The sequence below is a fragment of the Haemaphysalis longicornis genome, unplaced genomic scaffold (genome assembly GCF_048455015.1).
Source record: "Haemaphysalis longicornis isolate Haplotype H1 unplaced genomic scaffold, Haemaphysalis longicornis Haplotype H1 scaffold_33, whole genome shotgun sequence".
Classification (NCBI taxonomy): Eukaryota; Metazoa; Arthropoda; class Arachnida; order Ixodida; family Ixodidae; genus Haemaphysalis; species Haemaphysalis longicornis.
The window spans coordinates 140668-166652 of record NW_027526346.1 but is presented as its reverse complement, the minus strand read 5'-3'; the positions used below and the strand labels follow the sequence as shown (position 1 = coordinate 166652).

Sequence of the window (25985 nt, the reverse complement as noted above, 5' to 3'; positions counted from 1 at the left end):
TTTTCCCACGGAGGTGAAACCGTAACGTGAAACCTGGGAAGGGGCGAAACCTGCAGTTTTAAAGTGTATTCTTGGAGCCTCGGCGCTTTCGCCCACGGAGATGAAACTGTTAGGGGGTAGAGGTATACAGCTTTTCTGTAAGTCTTAAAACACGAAGCCTTCCAGCACGACGCGATGTAAAACGACTGTCCCGGTGTGTTCTTTTAGTTGGCGTTTGCGACCTTGGAAATGAAACGTTCTACCGCGAGGCGTTTCAAAAGGAGTGTCCCGGTGTTTTAGTACCATGACTACATGAAACGACGACGACGACAGGAGAAGCAGACAGCCCGAGCGCTTAAAGGGACACTGAAGTGAATTTGTCAAGCTCCCGTTTTTGCTTGCACTGCGTAGACTGGCTCAAATTAGCACACTTTTCATCGTTTATCCGGTTGACAAATCGGTAATTATTTTACAAAGCGCGAAAGAACAAAAACTACCATGCGCGGTTTGCGGCGGCCGCACCAACTAAGGCTGTGACGTTGGGAGCAGGGGCGCCGTGATTGGACGATGCCCAAGGTTAGCAATCAAACAAGTTTCGGTTTCGGTTTCGGTTCTGTAAAACATAACCAATGGCGTTGTTGGATGGGCATTCTCAATATCTCAGTAATCCTCGTACCGCGCTTCTGCCATGTTCTCGGCTGTAAAATGCACAAGATAAGCCTCCCAGGACGGCTTGTAGTCGTAGCATTCAGTAGCATTCACGCAGTGCATGAACGCCCTCCGCGTACCCGCAGACGCCCAAATGTCATGCGCTTTTCCCCCATATTTGGAGCTTGCCTCCCTCATGCCTGTATCGTAAAAAGCGTGTTCGCACCAGGCCAAGGGTCTGTTCATTCTGGCCTGTGCCCACTGCCTGCAAGCAGTCGGTGCTTATGGCAACAGCACGCCAATGAGAACTCGCTAGCGCGCCAGTGCCAGCCTGCGCGCGTTTTGTGAACTAGTTCGTGTAGCCATGAACGTTGCGGCCCCAAAAAAGGTGAACTCAATATAGAAAACATCGGCGGAAAACAAAAAAGTTAACTTACAAAAAAAAAAAAGCACGTACCCGCGGGGATTCGAACTCGTGACTCGCAAAATATTTGCGGAGAATTCCTAGCACCTCAGTCCGCTAGGCTACGGAGCGGGACGCGAATGCCTTGCTAATATAGGGTATATATTATACAACCGGTTTACACTTTTATTTAGTTTTGGCATTTCAAGCCGCTTAGGTGACTATTTGTTGTACTGCGATCGTGCAGTAAGCGTCGCCCGAGTTTCCACAGTAGCTCACGTCTAGCAATTGCATTTCGTAGACGGAAAAGCGTTCGCAGATGCGTAGTCGTGCTGCTGACCGCTGTGCTTGTTCGCCCAGCGCAAAAAAGTGCTTCTCGCGCCCTAGTTTTACGCTGTACGGTAAAAATATCAGTTGATTTTATTTCCTTAGTACCTATATTGACTTCGCTGACTCTTCTCCCGCCTTCAAGAGGCCTTATATTTTCCTACTGGCGTACCAGTCAGCGAAGCGTCGCATGTGCGCTTGTGCAGCGCTTGTGTGAAGCGACCTTGACTTGGAGCTAGATACAGTGTACAAACAAACCAAGTAAAGAAAGGCACATTCTTCCATTCACAAACGTGTCCTGGCTTCGTTTCAACTAAGCGAACGAATTGCGACCAAGCAATTTTTTTTAACCTCCTTGATTGCGACGACCCGCCGGCGGCCGGCGGACGAAACGCTGGGCCGACTGGCTCTGTCGGCCGGGGAGCCGTGCAGTAGCGCAGCCGTGGCGCAGCCAATTGCCAGCTCATCCCCTCCTGACGTCACACGAAAACGCCACAGAAAATGGGCGAGCGTAAAGAGAGGAGGACAGCGTTTTCGAATTAGTTTTTCTACTAAATAAAATCGCGTAAACGCGCCTAGAGTGGTCGAAACATGGCCTGGGGACTCCGGACTACAATTTGCGCTAGTAATCCCGCAATGTTTACATATCACTTCAGTGTCCCTTTAAGAGGCTTCGACAATAAAAAAATGCGGACGTTTAGCGGGCCGGGATGGCAGACGACATACGCAGTGGAGTGAGCAAATAATCGCGGCTAATTTTTTTTAAAGGACGCGCTGAACACTTACCACAACGAAATAACTATTCAGCATACCTCAGATGGTTATCAGGGGAGCAGCCTTTGAGAATAAATTACGCGCGACGTCACTAAATGCATATTGCCCTAATTCTGATTTTTTTCTGATTTTTATTTCTTCGCAAAACCAAGGGGAGCCTGAGAATAAAGGCGGACGACGCCTGACAGGAGCCTCAGCCACCCGATTTACAGCGTGCATAACACGTCTGTTCACGAATTCTACCCAAATGTTCAAAAAAACTGCTTTCAGCCCGAAGACCAAAGTATATAATAACCTCAACAATGCCTCCGTGAAAACGTAATAAACACTAAGTAGTACATGAAACATTACAGGGTATTTAGAAAAATATCTGATCAATCGGCAGCCGCAAAATAACCCTCTGAATGCGGTACACTGTGAGAAGCTGATCCCTGTGATAGATGCTGTTATCGTAAATGTGCTTACGGAGTTCCCCCTTAGAGGGACGGGCCCTAAAACGGTGACTACACTGATAGGAGGTTAGCTAATAAGCAGTACACCTGGAAACAGTGGCAGGCTGAACCTGGAGACATGGCGTAATGCAATTACCGCCACAGGATTTTAAAAGGCACTGACACAAAAATTTTGCCTCTTGTGTTTTTTTTTTTGCGATAAGTAGCAATTGACCTATTTATCACGTGTAGAAATCTTCTTTGCTCGAGCGGGCGACGGGCATTTAAATAAAGACGATTTTAAAGCGGCCAGTCGCAGTTTCGGTTTCAGTGGGTGCCGGTAACGGCTGGATTTGGTGTAAGCAAAGCTGCCCACATGACTGTCGGACCGATATCGCAGAGCACAACTGATGTAGCGCTCTGGATTGCCCGTCGGCGGCAGTTTCTGCTAATGCCCCTACGTACTGATGTTGTCATCCGCTTAATTAACATGTGAACATGAACGTGGTGCAGGCGCCGCGAGTGCAAATTGCGGCCGCGGCTAGAGAACGACCCGCGACAGTAGAAGCAGTGGATGGGGAGAGAGGTTAAGAAAGAAAAATTTTATTGTCTGGTGCGTCTCAGTCCCAGCGAGTGTCCCTGAGGTGGGGAAGGCGCGCCAGATAATGTTAAAGGAGTACTGACACGAAATTTCTCGCTTTAAGTTTTTATGCTACAAAGAATACCTATTGGCCCAGTAATTACGAAAATCGAACCGAAAGCCGTAAGCCGCTAGCATAGAATGAATTATAGCACGTTTATTGCAACCAGTTTCAAATTTGGTTGCCGCGCGGGCAAATGGCCGTTCGAAGGCCAGCCTGCAAGCGGGCCAGCCTTACGTCACGGTCTCACCCGTGACGTCAGGGACGTTCGCCGCATCGTCTCCTACGATTGCAAGTGGTCCGCGACTCGCCCGCGCAGTCGACATGTCGTCTGAATCGTCATACTCGGATGAGTCGCTGCCACCCGACAGACATAACAACTTTATTTGGCCAGGCGATTAGGCCGGCGATGTCTTCGCCGTCGTCCGTTTTTTTTAATATCACTGCGGCTCGAACCGGCGTAGACCGTTATAGCAAGAGCTTGTCGCCACTCTTCTAATCAATGTGATCGCGAAAAAGAAGTTCCACGTGCGATAAATATGATGTTAGTGTGTTGAAAAATTGTGGTAGGGGTTGCTATCAGCGCTGAATTTTAAAGCGGCGTTCAGATATTTGCCGCGATAGTAAGCCTACGCTGACCGGAAGCGGAGGTTCGGCGCTCCGACCGAGCACTGCCGGCACCGCGGTGCGGCGAGCGGCCGAAAGATGACGAGACCTGCGCGCTAGAATCAAAACAGGCCACGGCAGATATCTTGGTCACCGATCGCTGAAACGGAAATTATCGCCAAAATAAAGCTCCATATGCGAAAAACGGGATGATAGTGTGGTGAAAAGTTGTGTAAGGGATGGCCATTCGCAGTTGTACAGATACCAGCGATGAAATAGTCGCCACAATACTAAGCCTGTAGTTCCCAACACCCAAGCTGACCAGAGCAACGCCGAGCCCGCTGGCTTGAGCGACAGTTCTTGCGGCCGCCGCCGCGCACGAACGCAGTCCACGTTTAGCGCTGCATGTCGTCGTATGGAAAATAATGCATCTTGGCGTCGTCGTCGATTTTCTCGGACAGGCCTCCACGAGCAGTACTTCGCATTCCGCGAGCTTGCCATAGCACAAATTGGCTGAGCTCGGCGACGCGCACCGCGGCACCGCGCAGTTTTCGGCACTAGTGCAAGGGAACACCATGCGCCGGCCACGAATTGAAGAGCAAAGACGCCAAACACGCAAAGTTTACAAGCATTGCTCACACAGCTACGCCCACGTCCCCTTCCCAAACGAATACCACCAACAACAACAGCGCAGGATATCGTTCCCGGTTCCAAAAACGACTATATGACGTCACCCTGAACTGGCCAGATACGCAGGCCGATGTTTCGTCACGCCGAAAGCGGTTTCGCTAGTGCTGGTGATTTGTGGAAGCTCGCGGCTGGGACAATCAAAATCGGTTTTAGATGTGATTCCGGCCTCGGATCGCTGCAAACATTTCTGTGAGGCATCTGTGCAAACTACCGAAGCAAATTATATTATTTTTAGGCGTCCAAATTTGGTGTCAGTACTCCTTTAATCCCTAGTTGCGGTCAGTAGCTTTTGCTCTGGCAAGGAGCTCTAGGTCAGTGGGTGGGGAGACGCGCGCTGGGAGCAGCCGGCATGTCTGCCCACAGGTCTGCCTACAGATGTGTTAGGTTTAACACTGGGGTGGCAATTCGATTTCCATTCTAGTAAGGGGTGCAGATGACGATTTATAATGCAAGTCGCCATGGCATCATTAACTACTTTCTCATATGTGCTGCCTTTTTTGAGACTTGAGTCCCATTTCACGCGGCGGTAACAAGCTATCGCTCAAGCTACCTGCGCCGGCGTGACCCACGTCGCAGCAGTGGCCGCCGCCTGCCTGGCGACCATACGCCTCGCTCAGTATACTTATCGTGTCCCCGGTGCGTTTTCGCATCCAGTGTAATAAAAAGAATAAGATAGAGGGCCTGGAAATCGCTGCAGAACTTAGGTCGTGGCCAGCTACCGGATGAGCCAACGAAATCCCGGCGCCTCCGCCGCCAACGATCGGATCATTCGTTGCTCGAGAGCAAAAGTTCCGATCTGCGATAGGAGTGGCGAGCCGGCGAGAAACGCCGGCAGTGCAGAAGCAGCCAACAGAAACTCGTGATGTGTTTGGATGTTTATTTACTCCACATCCAAGGAATGTCTACTGCGCGAGTTCCTCCACTGGCTTCACGGTTGCGTTTCGCTCATCTCAGAATTGATTTTAAATATGTTCTATACTGTATTTGTCACTGATATTTTGCAGATGGTGTATGTTTGTTGAAACCATTCTATCTCCGAAGTTATGTCGTATTTGTTATTTTGTGTCAGTACATCTTTAAGCAAGGAAACCATGCTTCATTATCAGCAGCAGCAGCAGCAGCACGAGGAGGAGGAGAGTATTGTTTCCACTCCATAACGAAAGCCTCTCCCATAGACATTCAACTGTCATATCTTGCACTCTAAGAATCCGAATTCATCAGGCAGAACGTTCCTATCTCCTTCCTAATAACGGTGATTGGCCTTTTACACCTCAAAGGCTGCCTTTGGTTACCTATCTGCTACCCCGGGGGCCCACAACATAACATAGCCGGCCGGCCGATTTTCCCTGCGCCTAGAGCAATATTGCGGCAGTAACGAACGTCGAGCTAGTTGGTATGGTTGCAGAAGAATGCAATAATTGGGGCGTACAGGCAAACATATCACGTCTCTCCACTGAGTAGCGACGTTACCAGCGAGATGACAAACCGAAGCACGGTATGCCAGCTGCCTCTGGAATCCTGTCCGCATCAATGACATTGCGGCGGAAGAGAAAGGAATGCAAATGATGGAGACGAAACGCCAACACCGGGGGACCAGAATATGAGCGAGAGGCAGCAAAAGCCGCTGATAAAACCGGCAAACGTGACCTCACTTAGATGGTTCGGGCGCTAGGCTCGGTGTGCAGCTTGTACGAGGGACGCTCGAGAAACGCCCGCTTGCAAACTGCTCAAGGAATAACTACTTGAGCGAAGAGGAGAACATTCTCACGCATTCATACAATCACCATCAAAAATCTGCGGAAACGTTTTTATAGCGGATACCTTCCACGGCCGTTTTTTTTTTTTCAGTATCCTATATGCTCGTTCTAGTATACCGAAGCAGTATGGTTCTTTCGGGGGCTCGTAGAGGTTAAGTTTTCTTTTGGGGCGCTAGTACGCCACGTTTCTTCGCCATCATTCACGGTAATACTGATTGTCATCAAATATGTTCCTGTATAAAAAATCCCGTAAAGGAGTTTTTACGCATCCGCACCCATTGTCCACCTCCTCAATACGTGCTCGATATCCCAACGGACCTCAGATAAAAAGGAAATTGTCTAAGAAAACATTTTAGCCGTTTTAACTCTCCCCGGCATGTACTTCTGGTAAAAAGTAGCAATATTGAACTCCTACACCATAACGGGAATGTACTACTTAAATTAGAACTCTTTTGAACCAGCAGTTTGGATGGGTGTTGACATCACGTGTTGGGCCTTTTAGACCAGTCAGGGGTGTAATTTAAAAAAAAATCCTTATCGCCCTTGTAGTGGCGCTGAAGGTCGCAATCATTAAAAATGGTTTTGTGACTTCGTATAAGTCATTTATCAACAAAAACCACTTGAATGTGTCAATCAGTGCAACATATATACGAAAACAGAAACAATTTGTTCTGTATACAATGCAGAATCGGACCATCAGTGTTGTGTAGGCTAAACGCTGACTGGATTCGAGAGATTTTTACTCTTCATATATATGCCCAAAGGGGCTTCGATGTCTGCCCGCGTTAGAGAGATAATCAAAAACATGCGAAAATACAAAGTTTGCCTCTTCCTCTGTTAGGGGTGACATTTCTGAAAATTCTGCTGTATTGAGTCTTTGCGCCGTGAAATAAACGAACTCTAGAACTGTCAAGGCTCCAAGTCCCGCCGTTTCGGCGGAGCATTGGTGAATCAGTCAGTCGGTCGGTCTGTCGGTCGGTCGGTCAGTGTATCGGGCATGAAAAGATAATAGATAAAAGTATATAGTTGTTCTCCGGCCAGGTGAAAGCTACCATTTTGCACTGTTTCACCCCACTCAGACAAATGTCAATGGTGGATGTGCCGGCTACTGGTTGAATTGTTGGAAATAATTGGATGACTAATTACTCAACATGGCTAACCCATTAGTCATGTGACCTAAAAGAGGAAGAGGGCAATTGGGAGGAGAGAAAATGAAGAGAAAGAAGGAATGATTGAAGAGTTTTATTCAAAGAAAGGATTGAAGAGTTTTATTCGTCCACCCTGAAGCTTCGCACACCTGTCAACTAAAGACAGTCATCACATTTTGTGCGCATTTTACAACAGTCACGGAGTTTTTGGACCTCACACACTTCGTTTTCCAATGCAGGTAATGAAAGGCATTCAAGCCAATCACCAAGGTGGCAAGACCATCCTAGCAATGGGCCTGCATGACTATAGCGATCCAAGTGCCTGGAATACGTACAAGGATCTGTTCAAAAGGGCGGTTGAGTAAGTGCATCAGTCTGGTCATATTAGACAGTTTTAGTTTCACGTGCGTACAGAGTTCACGTAAGCTAACGTGAAAAGTACACGTGGCCCACTCGCATGTAGTTCGAAACCGTTTTAGTTACACGTACGCAACGCACTCCCCGCTGGTCGTTTGGATGCACGCGCTCTCCGCCCATAGCCACGCGTTACTCCTAGCGCCAGCTAGCCAGCTACTAGCAGACCCAAATACTGCTGTAGCCACTCGTGATCTCGAGAGCCCGTTGCTATGACAACGACAAACGCTACTTCGTCAGGCTTGACAGCTGCAAAATGGCTGTGCATCTGAGAAACAATAGCTGTTTAACGATTTAAACTTTATAGGTGAGGGTGAGAATTGGCAAAGTGAAGGCGAAATCAGGAGCTTAAACACGATAACGCACCGACGGATTACAGACGAGGCTCTTTTCGCTCCGCATCGGGAGGGCAGGGTGTCGCCATGTTGGTCAACTCTACGTACGGAAGCAACGTGGACGCCGCAACTACAGGGAACTAGAATACCGCAAAGTAAGTCTCACCTACGTCCTTGAGGTTCACGTAGGCCCTTTGCGTTCTGAGTCTGCGCACTGGCCGCCGGGGAAAATTCTTAGTACGTGGAGCGTCTACGCACGTGAAACCAAAACTGTATATTGACGAAAACAAAACTGCAGCGCGCTTCTCTGTTCAAGACAATAGCTCTGCAATTCTGAGCATCCCATCGTGGAGAGGTCTTCAACAACCGTCTCTGTATTAAATACGGAGCCACACGATCACAAAGTCTAGGGTATGTGTGCTTCTAAAATTAATTTTGTGCACACTGGCTGCGTGCAACCCAGCTCCTCTGGTTGCCAAAAGTATGACGTCATCCGGCGCGCAACTTGTGAGTATGGCGCCAGGTTCTGGGGGGGGAGGGGAGGGGGAGAGGGGGCGAGTTTTTTTTCTGACAACTAAGGGTGAACACCGATGGCGACACGCGTCAGCCAATGCAAGTTTCGCTCGAAAAATGGGCGCAGGATGCACTCACTGAAACGCGTTGTATAAAACTCTCAACGGGGGGCTAAGGAACCGTCAGGCTCTTAAAAATTAGGAACCCGGCTTCAACACTTGCGTGAAGGCTTCTTTAAAGTTTATTTCTAGGGAGGGGCTTTTCTCACACCGGTGTTTGAAACAAAACAACTGAGAATTTTCCCATCTTACTTGCCAAACCCTTAAGATTTGACAACATTGACACTGAAAACCTCTTTAACCTCTGTGATTCCTATATAAGATCCGTTGAGAAGCAGGGTTTCGAGCAGTATACGTTACGGTGTATTCACTGTTTGCATCGCCTTGCCTTTTCGGCTGAAGGGTGTTACAGGTGGACACTGTGATCGCCATCAGTTCCTCCGGGTATTTCGACACCGAAGGTGATTGCAAGGCTCTTCCTGTATCGGCGATCACCAGCCACGACTCTTCCTACCCATCTCTGGTAAGTTATTTGCGTGCTGCTGAATTTTTAAGAGCACTGAGAACCACTTTGGAAGCGGTAAAGAGCGGCGGAGGAAAAACATAGCCACGATTTATGCCTTTTAATGAAGGACAGCCAGTATTGACTCAGTACCTTTGAGTCGGCTTCAGTGCACTCGTCTAGCAATGGTAGGAACTTAGCGCAGTAAAATATCATCTGACAATAGAATTTGCGGAACCGAAATGTGAGTAACAGCTACCTCTGTCTCTGCCATTAAAGGGGTACTGAAACGAAATTTCGAAGGCGAGATAACATCGGAGATAGATTGGTGTGAACACACATACATCCATTCCGCAATAAAAAAATTCAGCTTTGAACATATTTAAACTCAAAGTCTGTGTGAAACGCAACCGAGCAGCTAACGGAAGACCACGCGCAATCAACATTCCCTGGATGTAGAGTAAATAAACAAAATCCAAACACGTCACGAGCTTGTGTTGGCAGTTTCCGCACTGCCGGCGTTTCTCGCCGATTCACCGCTCCTCTCGGAGGTCGGCATGCTTTTTCTCAGAGGTTGAGTAGTTCCTTTTTACGTTTGACAGACCACTTCTGGCATAGGCGATTACATTTTCGCAACTGCTTTGCTTTTGGACGAGGAAGGCACCCAAGCCTAATCACTGGCGTTCATCTGCATTTCCGTTCCGGCGTTTTCGTCGAAATGAGCGAGCACAGGCGGGCTTTGCAATCATGGTAGCAGCTCGCAGAATTCTTCCTGTTGGCCGGTTTCCCAGCTGAAAAAGGTGCTATCTTTCGTCAAGTGCATGAATGGCTCTGCATTGCGTGCGAAGTTTTCCGCAAAGCGCCGGTAGTACGCGCACCGACCCAGAAATCTTCGCACGCCCTTGTCTTTCCGCCTTGGGAAGTTCGCTATGGCAGAAATTTTTGCTGGGTCAGGCAGGAATCCCGCAGCGTTGACGACGCGTCCGAAGATTTCCTCGTACGTGAATCAGCACTGTTCACGCTTCAACGTTAATCCCTACGCACGAATAGCCTCGAGTACAGACTCCAACCTGGCAAGGTGTTCGTCGAAATTCTGGGAGAATACCACACCGCCGTCGGGGTATACGATGCAGGTGTGCCTTTTCAGGCCAGCTAGCACAATGTGAATGACTTTGAAATGTTGCAGTTACAATGCCCAGCCCAAATGGCATCGCCCTGAACTGGTATAGGCCGTCCGGGGTTATGAATTCCGTCTCTCGGTCTTTCTCGTCCACTTCAATTTGCCAGTAGCCTGTCTTCAGAAACAACGATGAGTATTACTTCGCGTGGCAGAGGTGGTTGAGGTCGTCATCGGTTTGTGGCCGGGCGTACACGACCTTTTTGGTGATATTGTTCAGCCGCCCGTTGTCATCACAGAACCTAATGTGCTGTCTTTTTTCTTCACGAGTACGACCGGAGCAGCCCAGGGGGTTTTTGCCGGCTGTATGTCGTCGCTGAGTATGTTTTCGACCTGTGTACGGCTGGCTTCCCGCTCTAGTAACGACACGCTGTACGGTGACTGTCGGATAGGACGGGGTCCTTCTTCGGGTAATTTTCGCTGCTTTGCTAGATGCGTCTGGTGCAGTTTTGAGTTTGACAAAACGCACTTGCTGTAGCGATGCAGCAAAGCCAATAATTTGTTCTGTTTCTCTTGTGGCAGCCCCGGGTTCACGTTGAAGGGATGCGTAAGCTTGAAGGTATCTTTGGGTCCGCGTTCAATGTCGGCGACCAAGATCGCGTCACTGACTTCTTGCGCTTCTCCGAGGAACGCCACTGCAGCACTCTTGTTTAGAAGCTGGTACTCCTCGGTGAAATTAGTGACCAAAACGTGGGATTGGCGTTGCTTTAAGCGAGCAATGCCTCTTGCGACGGAGACAGTGCGGTCGAAAAGCAAACTTTGGTGACTCTCTACGATAGCGTCGACGTCAGGGACAGCATCCTCACAGTATACGGTGATCATCAAGCTTGAGCGGGGCGGAAGGGCGACGTGATCATCGTCGATCGTTACAGCAGCACGATTTTCTGGGTTCGGTTCAGGCGCCATTGGGTGATCGGAGGGAAACGTTTCCGACTTGTTCTGCAGATGAATTATTACAGCGTTGTATGTCAAGAATTCCATTACGAGAATTACGTCGCGGGGATCAGTTAGGCAAAATAACGAACGCAGCAGCGTACGTTGCGCCGTCCATAGTGATGCGTAAATTCCACGTTCCACTTGAACTTACGAGGTGCCCTCCTGCTGTGAGAATGTGTGGACCGTCTTATTAGATGCAACGCATCTCGCCCGCCCCTCTGTCCTTCCTGCGTCTGTCCGGCGTTGTCCGCACAGCTGCGCCTCTCCTCCTCTCCTCTCTCCGATAGCATACACTCTCTCCCAAACAGCTGCGGGTTGGCGCAGCGCGCTCTCACTCCGTTGCTAGGCGCCGGTTGGCGGCGCTGCGCTCGGCACTGCGCGCGGTGCGCATGTGGAGTACTCTCTCTCTCGGCGCTCTCCTCTCCTTCGGGCGCTGTGAATAAAAGCGGCATGCCGTGCTCCGAAGGTCTCAGTCTACGGTCGTCCGCATTAAGGCTAGAATACATGGAGCGATCTTTCACGACAAAGTTCGCGCGGCGGAAGACCAGCCGCGTCACGACGCCGAATGTTCATCGGGCTGCGCTACATGTAGCAAAGTACGGCGGCCGCCGCCCCCTCGCCGCTGCGCTGCTGTCAGTGTGGCTAGACGAGACAAATACATTGAAGTGAAACACAGGAGAAGCAAAAAAGCCGTCAAGACTATTATTATTGCTTTTTAGTTGCAAAACCCTCTAGAAAGGCGTAAAATGTTGTGTAGAAGAAGTTTTTAATGTTTTTGTTGTGTTTGCTACGACGACGACAGTTGCTATGACGACGACAAACGCTACTGCGTCAGCCTTAACAGCTAGAAAAACGCCCTTCTATCTAAAAAAAGAAGGCTATTTGTCGCTTGAAAATTGATGTGAGGGCAAGAGTGGGCAAATTTAGTTCGAAGTAGACGGCTTAGAACACGATATCGCATTGAGGGATTAGCGACGAAGCTGTTATCGCTGTGAAGCGGGCGAAGAGGGTACCGCCATGTTTGGCAACGCTTTGCTGCTGCCGTCGACGGCTACGAACTTTTTCTGCCCCGGCTAGATCGGCGGCGGACGATGTTTTTCCGCCGCCGGGCGTCCAGCGGACGCCGCCGGGCGAAGTTCGTCGACTATTCGTCGCATAAACGCTCCATGTATTCCGGGCTTTACGCTTGCACTCTGTCGCAGTACTCGACGATTTTTTGATGCAATCGTCGAGCCCCTAACTGTGCACTTTACGGACCACAAGGCACTCATGCTCGTCTGCAATAAAGACCATACCTGAGCATACGTGTACTGAAACAAGGTGAAATTATGTACTGAAGGGTATGAAACAAGGTGAAATTGACACTTGGAAATTTATATCATGCGCAGATGAAGAAAATGAATCCTCGGATTCAGACAGCAGCAACATAAGCAGGGAAAACAGCGAAGGCGACAAAGAACCGCCGCACCAAGGTGCTACGGCTCTACAAGAGGCAAACTTGGATCGGAAACTAGCCATGGTTTTGTGCATGCTGGATACCGTTGATAAGAAAGTTGACAAGCAAAACATAACAACGCAATCGATAGAAACCTTCATGGAAGTGTTGTCAACGAAGTATGACGAACTTGCCAAAATCGACTCACAGGGAACTGAAATCGCTCAACTCAAGCTAAAAACCGAGGAACTTGAGAAGCAGCTGACAGAAAAGGATGCTGAAATTGCTTGCATAAGAGACAGCATAGAAAGTGCTGAGCAGTACTCGCGTCGAAAAAACCTTGAGATTCATGGCATAGCCGAATCACCAAAGGAAGACCTTTTCCAGGTCTTGGTGAACCTGAGCGGTAAAATGGAAATTGAGGCGCCGGAACGGCATTCGGTAGAAGCAGTGCATAGGTTGAAATCGCGCCAAGACAAAGTTGCTCCAATTATAGTAAGATTCACGGACCAAGCAACCAAAGACCTCTGGATAACTAAAAAGAAAGCTCTTCTGTCTGAAGAAATATTCTTGAACGACAATCTCACCAAAGCCCAAGGACATTTTTTCTGGCAAACTCGAAAGCAGGCAAAAGAGAAAGCGTACAAATTTGCATGGACAAAGAACGGCAAGGTGCTGGTCAGAAAGGAAGAGGGTTCTAAGATAATCGGTATCAATGGAGCGGCTGACCTTGCAAAACTAACCTAATGGGGTAGTTTGAATCCTTCAGTGAATGGGACAAGCACGTCCTCGAAACACTAAAGGAAGAAACGCTGCATGGAGAGCTAAGATTGCTGCATGTGAATATTCGTAGCCTGCAGAAAAATTGGGACCTACTATGTACGAATTTGCGAACAATGCCTGATGTGGATGTCATCGCGTTATCCGAAATAAACATCACGGCTGAAAGATTAAGCTTGTATTGATTGCCTCAGGGGTTATACACAATATGCCGTATGCCGTGAAAATCGGAAGGGTGGCGGTGTTTTGGTGTTCGTGAAAGATGGCTGGTTATCATACAATATTGATGTCATATTTGATAATGCCGAGCAGGTTACCTTGTCGATCAGTAAAATCGACACCACATACATTCTGTGCGTTATTTACCGACCCCCTAACTTGAATCCACACAAATACATTGAGGAACTGCAGGCTTTACTGAACACGTATATGAATGAGAAACACCTGATTTTAGTTGGGGACATAGATTCCCAAAGAACAGTAAGTGATTGATTGATTGTGGGGTTTAACGCGCCGACGCAACGCAGGCGATGAGGCGCGCCGCAGTGGAGGGCTCCGGATTAATTTTGACCACCTGGGGATCTTTAACGTGCGCCGAAATCTCGCACACACGGACGTTTTTGCTTTTCGCCTCCATCAGAAAAGCGGCCGCCGCGGCCGGGAATCGAACCCGCGACCTCGTGCTCAGCAGCGCAACGCCTTAGCCACTGAGTCACCGCGGCGGGTAAAGAACAGTAAGTGATTACCTGAATTTGTTAGCCGAACATGGATTATATACCGTAATAAAAGAGTATACAAGAGAGGAACACTTGGGCTCAAAAATTTGTAAATCATGCATTGACCATATTATCCTTCGCCTACCTAACCAGCGGTACACATCAGGAGTCATTAAATCCAAATTAGCTGACCATTATTTTGTCGTGTTAGCAGTCATGTCAGAAAAACTAATGAACAAAGAAGAAACACTGTTTACAAGACCGGTTATCGATAATGCAAGGGTTGACGCAAAAATTAGAAATACAAACTGGAGTGCACTTTTACCACTCGATCACTTAACTATGTACAGTAGATTTTTTGAAACACTCAGCAGAATATATGATGATTCCACAAAAATGGTGAAGATAAGGCAGAGAAAGCCTGTCAACAAATGGATCACGCCAGATATAATAGAATTGATCTACTTGAAGGACAAGGCCTGGCAGAAAAGCAAGAAAGAACCGCAGGATGCTACAAAAGGAGCAGAATACTGTTCACTAAGAAACTTGGTGACGGGAAAATTGCGGCTTGCGAAAAGAAGGTACTTATCGCAACAGTTCTCGTTAAATAAAAATGATACAAAGAACACGTGGAACTTGGTGAATGACCTAATGGGCAGATCTAAACCCGCATGCGTTGAAGACACGATAAAAAAGAACTTCCCCATGCTGGACGAGAAAGTAATGTTGATATGTTCAATGACACGTTCTTGCCTGCGGCGGAAAACCTAAGACAAGGAAATTCCGATAAGCCAACTGAATACAAGCCTAAACGCACATGCGCGAACACGGCTTTCCTGCCAGATATAGGCGAGGTCGAATTGTGGAATATTATCAAGGGCTTGAGGGGATGGAAGTCACCGGGTTTCGACAGGATCCGTAATCGAGATTGCGCAGTAACTTTACGATGCTTAAAGAAGTACTATCAAAAATATTAAATGGAATATTCCACGCTGAAGATATACCGAAAGAAATGAAGATATCTGTTGTTAGGCCAATCTACAAACACAGAAAACAGAGTGACTGCGGAAATTATAGACCAGTTTCCATACTCTCAGCGCTTGCACACATAATGGAAAAGTATGTAGCATCTGTGCTACTTTCATTCTGCGATCGGTTTTCACTAAATAACAATGCTCAATTCGGCTTTACACCAAACAAAAATACAACTTCCTTGTTAGAACAGTTATCCGATTGCATCAATAGTGCGATAGAAAACAACCGAGTAGTTCTGGCTTTAATGTTAGATTTAACAAAGGCTTTCGATACCATAGACCACAATATTATGCTGAAGAAGTTGCAATATCTAGGCTTTAGGGGGCATTTTTCGAAATTCTTTTCAAGCTACTTCACTGAGAGATTTCAGTGCGTTAGACTAGGAGAAACGTATAGCAGTTTCCAGCCACTAAAATATGGAGTACCTCAGGGCAGTACATTAGGGCCATTGCTTTTCAACATTTATGTTATAGACCTCGGCCTTCTACCATTAAATTCAAACATTTTTCAGTATGCGGACGACACTGCAATTATTATAAATGTTCCCAACGTTGATAAAAGGTTTGAATGTCTACAAAGCGATATCCTGAAACTATTTGATTGGTTTCAGGAAAATTGTATTTTTGTAAATAAGCAGAAAACAAAGCTTATCTGCTTTAGGAATCCACATAAAGTTTTAACATTAGGGAGCAGGATTTTATTGCATTCTTCTGACTGTAACCCCTGCCATTGCCCGCCTTTACCACTTGAAACAACTGTAAAGTATTCAGGTATGTATTTTGATCAGTGTCTAACATGGCAAAGCCACGTTAAACATAAATGTAACAAATTAAGGTCAATTGCTGCAATGATGTATCACCTCCGAGGTAGAGATCCATTCAAAGTTAAGCTTACAGTGTATAAGGCGCTAGCTGAATCTTTGCTCTCGTATGGGATCACATTATACGGTACTTGCTCGGAAAACAAAAAACAAGAAATTAATCGAGTCATTCGAAAAACAGTCAAAAGCATAACCTACGGTACAGCGTTAGATAGCGTTGGTACAAAGGAAAAATACCAAGCCCTGGGTATACTACCAATGAAAGAACTGTTTAAATCTGTAGTGTTGAAGAATCACTATTTCACAAAAGAGTTTCGAGTTGCGGTAAGAAAGAGTGTGGCATTGCGAAAAACCGAAAGGTATTTAAAACCACGAGTGTACACTAACTACGGAAAAAGAGTACGGAACTACGATGTTCCGGAAATATTCAATGAATTAACTGATGAACTATGCACGATAAACACGCAATGGAAACTGAACAAAGCAATTGCAAAATGGTGTGGTGGTTTAATAAACATTGAGTAGGTAATACCACTTGACATGTGGGGATTTGTTTACCGCCTTGTGTTCAGTTTGTTTGTATTCATGTTACTTTGTCTGTACCCTTTCTAAGTCGAATTGAATTGTATCCCTGTAAGTGAGTGTGCTATTGGTATATTCATTTCATAAGAGTTCTGTAACATTTAATATGGTTTGATGAATTTTCTGGAGCAAGAAGACGCTCCTTTCGTGGGTGAGTTTTATGTGTTGTTTTGTTTTATGCACTGCGAAGTGTTCACTGCATAAACGAAGATATTATTGCGTTACTTTTCATGAAAATGTGTTGTTTCACCAACTGCCTGGTCTCTTTACAAGCACTGCGTGCTTAGATTGACCAGAAAATTAATCCTGTACAGAATACGGATAAATAGAAATGAAATTAAATGAAATGAAATGCATGTGCATTGCATGGTGAAAATGGAAAATTACGACCACCTCCCCTTCGCGTGAGAATCCCTGCTATAAGCGTAATCAATACGATGGAAAACGCCAATGGAACCCCCCATAAGATGCGTTGCATCACACCAGGGTTCCCGCGAGGGGAGGTGGGCGTAATTTCTTGTCGTAACTTTCTTCAGCTTAGATGCGAATGATCCGCTCATTACTGACTAGTCGGCTCCCGTGCCTATGAGGGCGACTACATCAAAGCCGTCGATGGATAACTGGACTTCGGACGCCGCCTTCTTCGAGTTCTGGGTGCGTCGGGGCGTCGTATCTCGATTTGTGCGTGTTGAAGGTGGGGCACAATGCGCCGTCATTTTCGTCGTCTTCTCAGCGGCAGGCTGGGTCATGTCGGGTACACGTCGCGCCGTGTGACTATCGCCGGGTTCGGGAGTCACGTCAGGGTTAGATCGCGTTGTCGGGCTGATGGCATGTCGTGAATCCCATTCATCGGCTAGTCACTGCGTCAATGGAGCGTTTTCGATTTCCCGCTGTTGTGCAACTCCACCTCCAGGAGCTCCTGCTTTTAGTTTCCTCTTAGTGGGCTAGGGGATCTCCCACGCATGAAACCGTCAACGCAACGCGTCAACGGCTTGGCTATCGATATTGGTAGGGCGACGGCGAACGGCTGAAGCGCGGTGGACCTTGGTTGGCGTTGGCCAGGTACTCCTCGATCTAACAAGGCCGCTGGCCGAGTAGTTGGCGTGGTGCATCGATGGATAACACTCGCCAACCCAGCCTCTTGTAGGAGCAGCGATGGTAGATGGGGTCAGCCTCTCCGTAGTGGTAGCGCAGCAGACCATTATCGCGGGTTCGCAATTCGTCCGTCTTCTTCGACATCTAGTTTTGGACTACGGGGGTTCGGGCGGGTGCCAGTGGACGGCACTACGGCGGGGCCTCTTGACAACGGGATGGAGTAGGGTGTGGTCGATGAACAGCTGCGGATTAGGTCATAGCTTGTGGCTCGCTGCCGGCTTTGGACGACGTAGAAGTCACCAAAGCGTGTTGAACCTCTTCCCATATCACGTCGGTCAGGGAAGCGACTTGTGGTTGTGCCGTGGCTGAAAAGAGTTCCCGAAGATCCTCCCTCGCCACTGCACCGATGATCAATCTCGCGTAGTGTGTCGGGGCCACGGAGAATAAAATAATTATTGCTCCATGGTCGGGGCTCATAGCCCGGCCCCTGATCCTCTCCGAAACTAGCGCATTGGTGGGCGGTCTTACTGCCTCGTTTGTATTTGAAGCGTCTTCTACAATGCGACCGCCTCACAGGGGTATTGTGTAACAACCTTCGGGGGTTTGCGAACAAGGCATGCGAAGTGCTCTTGCTTTACCTAGTCTTGTTTTTGCCGAACAAATTGACAAGTAGAACATTTGCTACAAGAAACGTTTCACCGATACAAATGTTTCGTCTAATATTTCTTTGAACGTCTACCCGTGTGGTTAAATAGAGGGACAGACATACAAGCAGACCAACATTTCATTTCAAGTAGCCCAGGAAAGACTGCAGTATCCCAATTTCACGTAAAACTTATCAGGCTCTATTCAGTTATCCAGCGTGAGGCGTTCTATATTGCACGCTTTATTTCGGCAATAGCTAAAAGCGGCAGTCAACTTCGGTAAGCACAGATGAAGTTAAAGAGCCGGAAACTAGACCAAGCGAGTGATCCCAAACGCAGCAAAATCTACCACACCGGTCAACTCTGCCAAAACATGGCGGCTGGAACAAGTACCCGGGGGACATGTAGGGGACATATCGAAGCCATTTGAAAGCGTAAGGCGAAGCGAATCGTGACAGGATAGTGTAACTCATCAAGTGGACGAGACCCCTCGAGAGCGCGTGGCAGAAATACATCTCCTGGGTTGTTCGATTAGACTTCAGCGCTCTTTCAGTCAGAACCGTTTAAAAGGTATTAGGCGTTCTCACACTGTCTCACTACGTGGGCTAGATGCGATGCCGCCACCCGCCTCGTCGTCGTCGGTGTGAGCCATGTAAACATGTCGAAACGGGAAAAGGGAGGGGCTCACGCGTTTCGTGTTCCAATACACACACGTGGCCGGGTGGCCAAACACATGACACAGCAGCATATGTGTGTCGATTTTATATTATCCAAGAATGGGCCTGCAGTTTGGAGTACACCGATCAGGGGACATCATACTATCATAGCCACAACAAAGCCATTCTGATCGTCATTACTAAATGAGAATGAGGGACGCAAAAAAAGTTACAGCAGGTTTCCTTGCAACTTGCAACCATAATTACAGTTTTGGTGTTCGTCAACCTTCGCACGGCGGAATGGCTTTATGATATTAGATGCGACGCTCAGAGCATCTCTTGTCGGCGGCCCTGTCCTTCCTGCGTGCGTCCGTTGTGGTCCGCGGCGTGCGTCCGTTGTCCGCAGCCACTCTCCCGCTCTCCTCTCCGATAGCGAACACTCTCTTGCGAGGGGTATTGGATTGGATTCGATTGGATTGGCTTGGCTTGGCTTGGCTTGGGTTGGATTGGATTGGATCTGGATTGGATTGGATTAAAGTGGATTGGGTTGGATTGTGTTGCGTCATAGTCGTGGCAGACGCACTGGCGCCGGTGCGTGCCCAGGGGCGGTATTCTCGAGTTTTGTCCCTTTTGCGTCCTTTTCAAAAGTGTCCCTTTTGACCACCCCTGTTTGGCTAAAAGGAAACAACCGAAAGTGACGTGGCGCATGCGCGGCCAACCTACTGCCAACGCCCGCTGCTTAACCGGAAGTACGTCACGATGAAAGGGACTCCGCCCCAGGTGAGAACGTGTGCGGCCGAGCGCGCTCTCACTCCGCCGGTGGGCGGCGCTGCGTGCGGTGCTGCGCATGTGCAGTACTCTCTTTCTCCGCGGTTTCCTATCCTTCGGGCGCGCTGCGCATATATGGTGCCTAGAATATAACCATTCTGCCGCTTTCCAGCGGCCTTTCGGTCGACGGTTGCTCTCCGCTTGCGCTTGAATCCCCTCAGCGTCGCAACACACCAGGGTTCCCGTGAGGGGAGGTGGGCGTAATTTTTATTTTCATCGAGCTATATATGTTGGAGGACGCGATAATTTGAAAGCCCAATGGGTGAGTGTAGTAGCACAAATGTGACCTTTCTGTCCCAAAAATCATCCAACAAAAGGGCTTCTCCCTATTCACTTATCCCTTACATGTTAAAGACAATTCGGCGCAGTTCGCACGCTCTAAACATCCTTGTTAAAAAGTGCGTGTTTTGTTCTCTACCCGGCTTATTCGAAATGGATCTCAGCAATAAGGAAAAATGGTAGAAAATTTCGCCACACTACGATTCCGATAAACGCAGCAAGAACCCTTGTCACTTTACGAAAGTAAATCAATAACAGTATGCGTTGTTTGGACCTCACGTTAACCTTTGATATCGGAAGCATTCCATCCTTTTATTCTAATATTTTTCGTTGAGAATTGAATGCGTGATCCCAACTACAAGTCAAGGCTCTAACTGGTCACGGATGCCTTCGTTCGCAGGACCGCGTCGGGGAGCTCGTGAAGGAGGACTTCGAGTACGGCAACAAATTTACTGCCGTTGTAGGCCTTTCGTACCAGTTGGGCGTCCTCACGTACCAGCTAGAGCAAGGAATTGACGACGTCAACCAGATTGCCTACAGCAAATGCGTTGGTAGAGGCCTGGGAGACCAGGAAATTGTAAGTTCCCAGGCTCGTGTGCGCTGTGATGTTCATAACTAAAATATTCTTGGCCTCCTTCACTATCGTGAAACCTGGGGAGGAGCAAAGCATGTAGTGTATAATAAGTATTCTTGGCGCCTTGGCGTTTTCCCCAACGGAGATGAAGCCATTTGGGGCAGCGGTATAGCTTTGCTGTAAAAGTCTCTTGTGTGAAGGACGAAGCTCTCCAGCTTGAGGCGTAAACGAGTGTACCGGTGTTTTTTTTTTGTACGCGTTACGTTCCAGTGCAAGGCGTAAGCGAGTATTCCGGTGTTGAAGTTCCGTGACTACGTGAGGCGAACGATGATTACGATGACGACGACGACGACAGGGACGCCAAGAGCCCCAGCCCCTAAGGGGCTTGTCCCTTAAAAGTATACTCATTAATATTTGATATGGCAAAGCGAACCTCGTTTGCCTAAAAGATCACCGGATCACAGCAGTTGGGTGCACCAATCACAAATGCACGAGGCGGCTGCGCCGGTCCTTCCTTCAAGTTTCGCTTCATGTATTGCTGTGGGAAGAATCACAGCTCATATCCTTAAAGGGGCCCTGAAGACAAAATGCAAATTTGGTTTATTAAAAGCATATCGTGTCGTTTGGTACCCTCAGCACTTTCCCGGCAGAAACGTTGCTTAATTCACCAAGAAACTGAACAATTTCACCCAAAACTCCAATTCTGCCGCTGCATTCTGTTTCGTGACGGCATGTGGGCAGGTACCCGAAATGAAAGCTGCTATGTTGATTGATGCTGCCACTGTCTCAAACGCCGCTTTAGTTGCCTTCCGTCTGCCTAGATGGCGAAGGACCGCTTTTCGCACTCTGCTTCTGACCGGAACTCTATATCTGTCTTATTTTTAAAACCTTTGATAATAATCCTTTTGTGGTACATTGAGCATGAATCGACAGTGTCGAATGAGTGGCCTTGTCGCTTATGTCCGTTGGCCAGTGCCGTGTTTTGCCTGTGCTACAGGGTAACGTTCAATTTACAATTGAACATTCACCCTTAACTTCTCCTTATGCATTTTCAATGGGGCACACGGTACACAGTATCTTCAACAACCCTCCGAAGGGCTTTCAAACGACCGTGCAGCACAGTTGTTCGGGAAACCGAATGCGCCCGACGGCCGTATTAAACCCGCATAGAGTCACATAACTGTTTCTAAGCTCGCGCGTTGTTCCTAACACATTTTGACCGCAGCATTCCTACTACTAAAAATATGCGAATTATACATATGTGAAACAAGATCGTTCTGCATGCCCAAAATGCCTGTCATTTTGCGTCACATTTTGCCGGTCTCAGCCGGTCGCAATTACAGTCCCAAACTACGTCATAATTCAGAGCGGAAAAGTAGCGCTGGTGAGCGGCATGCATCTCTGTTTTCATCATTATATAGTACCTAGTTGAGTAAACTGCACGTTAAAAGTGATTGATTGATTGTATGATTTAACGCGCCGACGCAACGCAGACGATGATGCGCGTCGTAGTGGAGAGTGCGGATAAATTTGACCACCTGGGGATCTTTAACGTGCGCCGAAATCCCGTACACACGGTCATTTTTGCTTTTCGCCTCCATCATAAAAGCGCCCGCCGCGGCCGGTAATCGAACCCATGACCTCGTGCTCAGCAGCGCAACGCCTTAGCCACTGAGCCACCATGGCAGGTCACGTTAAAAGTGGTGTCACTGTTGTTCTAAAGGGGCAATTTTTCGAATAAACCAATTTGCATTTTGTATTTACTATAGCTTAACGAGAAACAACACCGCGCCATCCACTCTTCACGGACTTATGCGAGTAGCTAATTAAGGAGCAGGAGTCGTCATCGTAATCTACTGAGGTCTACTGAAGGACGAAGGCCTCTCCCACTGACCTCCAACCGCCCCTGTTCTGCGCTGCTTGAGTCCACAGTTTACCCTGAATTGACTTAATTCATCCATCCATAGGGTTAGTGGGTTTCCCCTTCTTTTATTAGACCCATCTCTTGGTATCTACTCTGTTACCCTAATTTTCCACCGCTTGTCGGTTCGTCTTACTACATGACCAGCCCAAGCCAATTTGCTTTTCTTAAACTATGATATAGTCTACTCGAGTTTGTTCCCTGATCCCGGAAGCTCATTTCCTGCCCGTGAGTGTTATTCCATTCCTAAGATAAGCTTGCTTTCTTGTTTTTTAGTAATAGCCAAGTTTCAGCTCCATAAGTCATCATCGGCAGTATGCACTGGTTGTAGATTCTTCTTATCAGGGACAGAGGTAGCTTACTTTTCATTTGCCGGAAGCAGACTCGGTTGCAACGGCTGCACCTTCCTACATTTCAGTGGAGAGCAGCGAAGACGAGCGACCTACCAGCTGCTCAGTTGCGTGCGATCTGTGTCGCGCGGAAACGGTCACATACCAGGCCGCGCACCGCTAATCGTGATGGTGGGACGAGTTTGAGATGATGATAGTGGCGCTGAGAGTGTGTGAAGTGTACTCCTTTAAACATTATTTGGGAGTGCTTGCCGAGTGCTCCCTAAACCCTAATTCTCTCTCGTGGTTCTGGTCAGCACTAACCATCTGTCCGAGGTAGTTATGTTACTCATTCTAGCGTGTCGTTTTCTAAGCTGAAGAGGACATTTGTGGCATGACTATTCCTCGAATCTTAAGATCTGCTCATATTTATTTTTAGCCCCACAGCCGTGCTTTCTGATTTCACTTCCTCAAGCATTGTTTGCATGTGTTCTGAAGTCTAGCTCAGCAAGATTATGTCGTCCGCAAACCTCAAATGGCTCAAGTATTCCGCTTGTATCCGTAATCAGATGTTTTTCCAGTCAAGCTTTCTAAATACCTCCTCCAGACATGCTGTTAATAGTTTTGGTGAGATGGAATCTCCGGAAATTTATCGCTTTGCTTGTGGAGGGCTGTCCTCCCCATGCATTCCTTATATATTTCTTCTGGAAGTCTTATGTAGGGTTCCTCTATCCCCTAGTCTTTTACTGGTTTCTGGGACGTTTCCGGTGAGTATGGAATTAAACGCTTTTTCATAATTTATCAATGTCAAGTAAAGGGGTTTAAGGAATCGTATGATTTGGGTATTTAGGGAATCGTATGTGAGCGGATTTTTCTATCAATTGATTGGCGACACGGATGTGGTCCATGGTTGAGTCATCATCATCATCACCACCTGCTTATCTACGCCCACTGCAGGACAAAGGCCTCTCCCATTAATATCCAATTACCCCGGTCTTGTGCTAACTGCGACCAATTTATCCCCGCAAACTTCTTGATCTCATCTGCCCATGTAACTTTCTGCCGCCCCCTACAACGCTTGCCATCTCTAGGGATCCACTCTGTTACCCTTAATGACCAACGGTAACTTGCCTTCGCATTACATGCCCTGCCCACGTCCATGGTTGAGTACCCTTCCTTAAAACCAGCTTCTTCCCTTTGTTGTTATTGGGGTTCAAGGTGTCACTTATGTGGCTAACTATAACTTTGGGCAAACAGCTTGGAAACAACTGAGAGTAGGCTGATGGGTCTGATTCTTGAGGACCTTTGGATCTCGCTTTTTATATATCAGAATAATGTTGACGTTTTTCCAGGCTAGAACTTTTTGAGTCTTCAAGCATTGTGAAAATAGCCCGGCAAGCTTTTCCAGTACAATATCTCTTCCCTCTTTCAAAAGGTCCATGGTTATGCCGTCGTCACCTGCAGAGTTTTTTTCTATTTTCATACCTTTGAGAGCCTTTCCAGTTCCTTTACTAGTTACAAGTGGAACATCCAAAAGCCTTTCCAAGTTCCAAGTTACACGTGGGACATCGCAACTTGAAATGATACTCAGTATTTCCACCTGGTCTAACGTCACTGGCATAATGCCTGGTGTAGAATCGCTGTGCTACTTTAGCTATCTCGTCCACGTTGTGCGTTATGTTACCCTGCTCGTCTCTGAGTACGTACATCCCGTCATTGCCGATGGCTAGCTTTCTTTTTTTTGCTTTCAAGAGTCACACTATTTGCACCATTTCCTCGATCATTGCCATGTTGTATGCACAAATGTCCTTTGGTTTACTTCTGTTAATCAGGAATACCTCTGTTTATGTACACAGGAGACAACGAAATCTTGATCACAAAGTAATGATACAAACGTACCATTTATCTTTCGCTTCAAAGAAGAAAAAACAAATGAAAAAAGGGTTTTCAGAGCACTCCTCCTTCGTTCCACCACAGAAGCTGTGTTGCGTACAGAAATCAATACGTTCAAAGCAGCCTGGCCTTCAACATCTTTCTTCGTCATCCCCAAATAGAATATGCACTCCCAGTTGTGATAACGTGCATGCTGCGGGATCAGAGACGAATATAAGGTGGGCCACGACACACACTTCAGCGCTTCAGACACAGCTTTATTTCAGACTTACTTCAGATTACTTCAGACACAGCTCTAGTGTGTCGGTCATAATGTGGGTGTTCGCGTTTCTACTAGAATTTAAATAATATATAAAATATCGTGAAAATTACTTCCACTTCAAAAGATTACCTACTAACAAAAATTGACTGTGTTTCCTAGACAATGCGTCCGTCAGCCTTTTAAGTGTAACTCCAATATGGTACCGTAATGGCCCTATGTATAACTGCATAAGCGAACATAGTCTTTATTGTAATTAGGTAATCTTCTCCACAAAACGCAGGCATGTTCAATTGGATGTTGATTTAACAATACTGTGTGTCCAATTTCAGAATCCCCGCTAAGAGATTAATCAGTCTTGCGAAACAACGTCAGCTTCAGTAAGACCAGCATCGGTTCCATCCCGTCTAGGCGCCACGTTCCGGTACTTTAACGTTTGCTGAAGCTGTGTAGATTTTTTCACATGTTGCCCCACGCCAACGTAATCTAATGCGAGCACACTGGTGATATCGGGGACTGTACGCACACTCTAGCTGTGACAAACACGGAGTTTAGAATTGGGGCCCAGCCGTGATTCCACATTCTCAAGACATCCTGCATTGGTCCTCTCAATGCTCTGAGAGGCATCACTTAGAGCAGAAGCTAAGCCATGTTGCACGCAATGCCTGTCTGAACCGCGGTCTAGTGCTGCTCCATGAGCAATTGGAGATGTGTAGCCATTCGGAGCAAAGGCTAACTATGGGACAGTCGCCCGTGGCAATTTTCAAGTGACACCATACAAGCTAACACTCCCCCTAAA

At 47.5% G+C, this 25985-nt stretch overlaps 1 protein-coding gene across 1 annotated transcript in view; it reads left to right on the top strand.

Annotated features, from left to right (window-relative positions):
• LOC144177860 (uncharacterized) overlaps positions 1–25985 on the top strand; it is a 55176-nt gene that overhangs the window by 14050 nt on the left and 15141 nt on the right. Inside the window, exons 5-7 of the mRNA XM_077705440.1 lie at positions 7644–7765; positions 9128–9248; positions 20611–20787. Of these exons, the coding sequence (XP_077561566.1) occupies positions 7644–7765; positions 9128–9248; positions 20611–20787 (420 nt within the window). The remainder of the gene's footprint in view (positions 1–7643; positions 7766–9127; positions 9249–20610; positions 20788–25985) is intronic.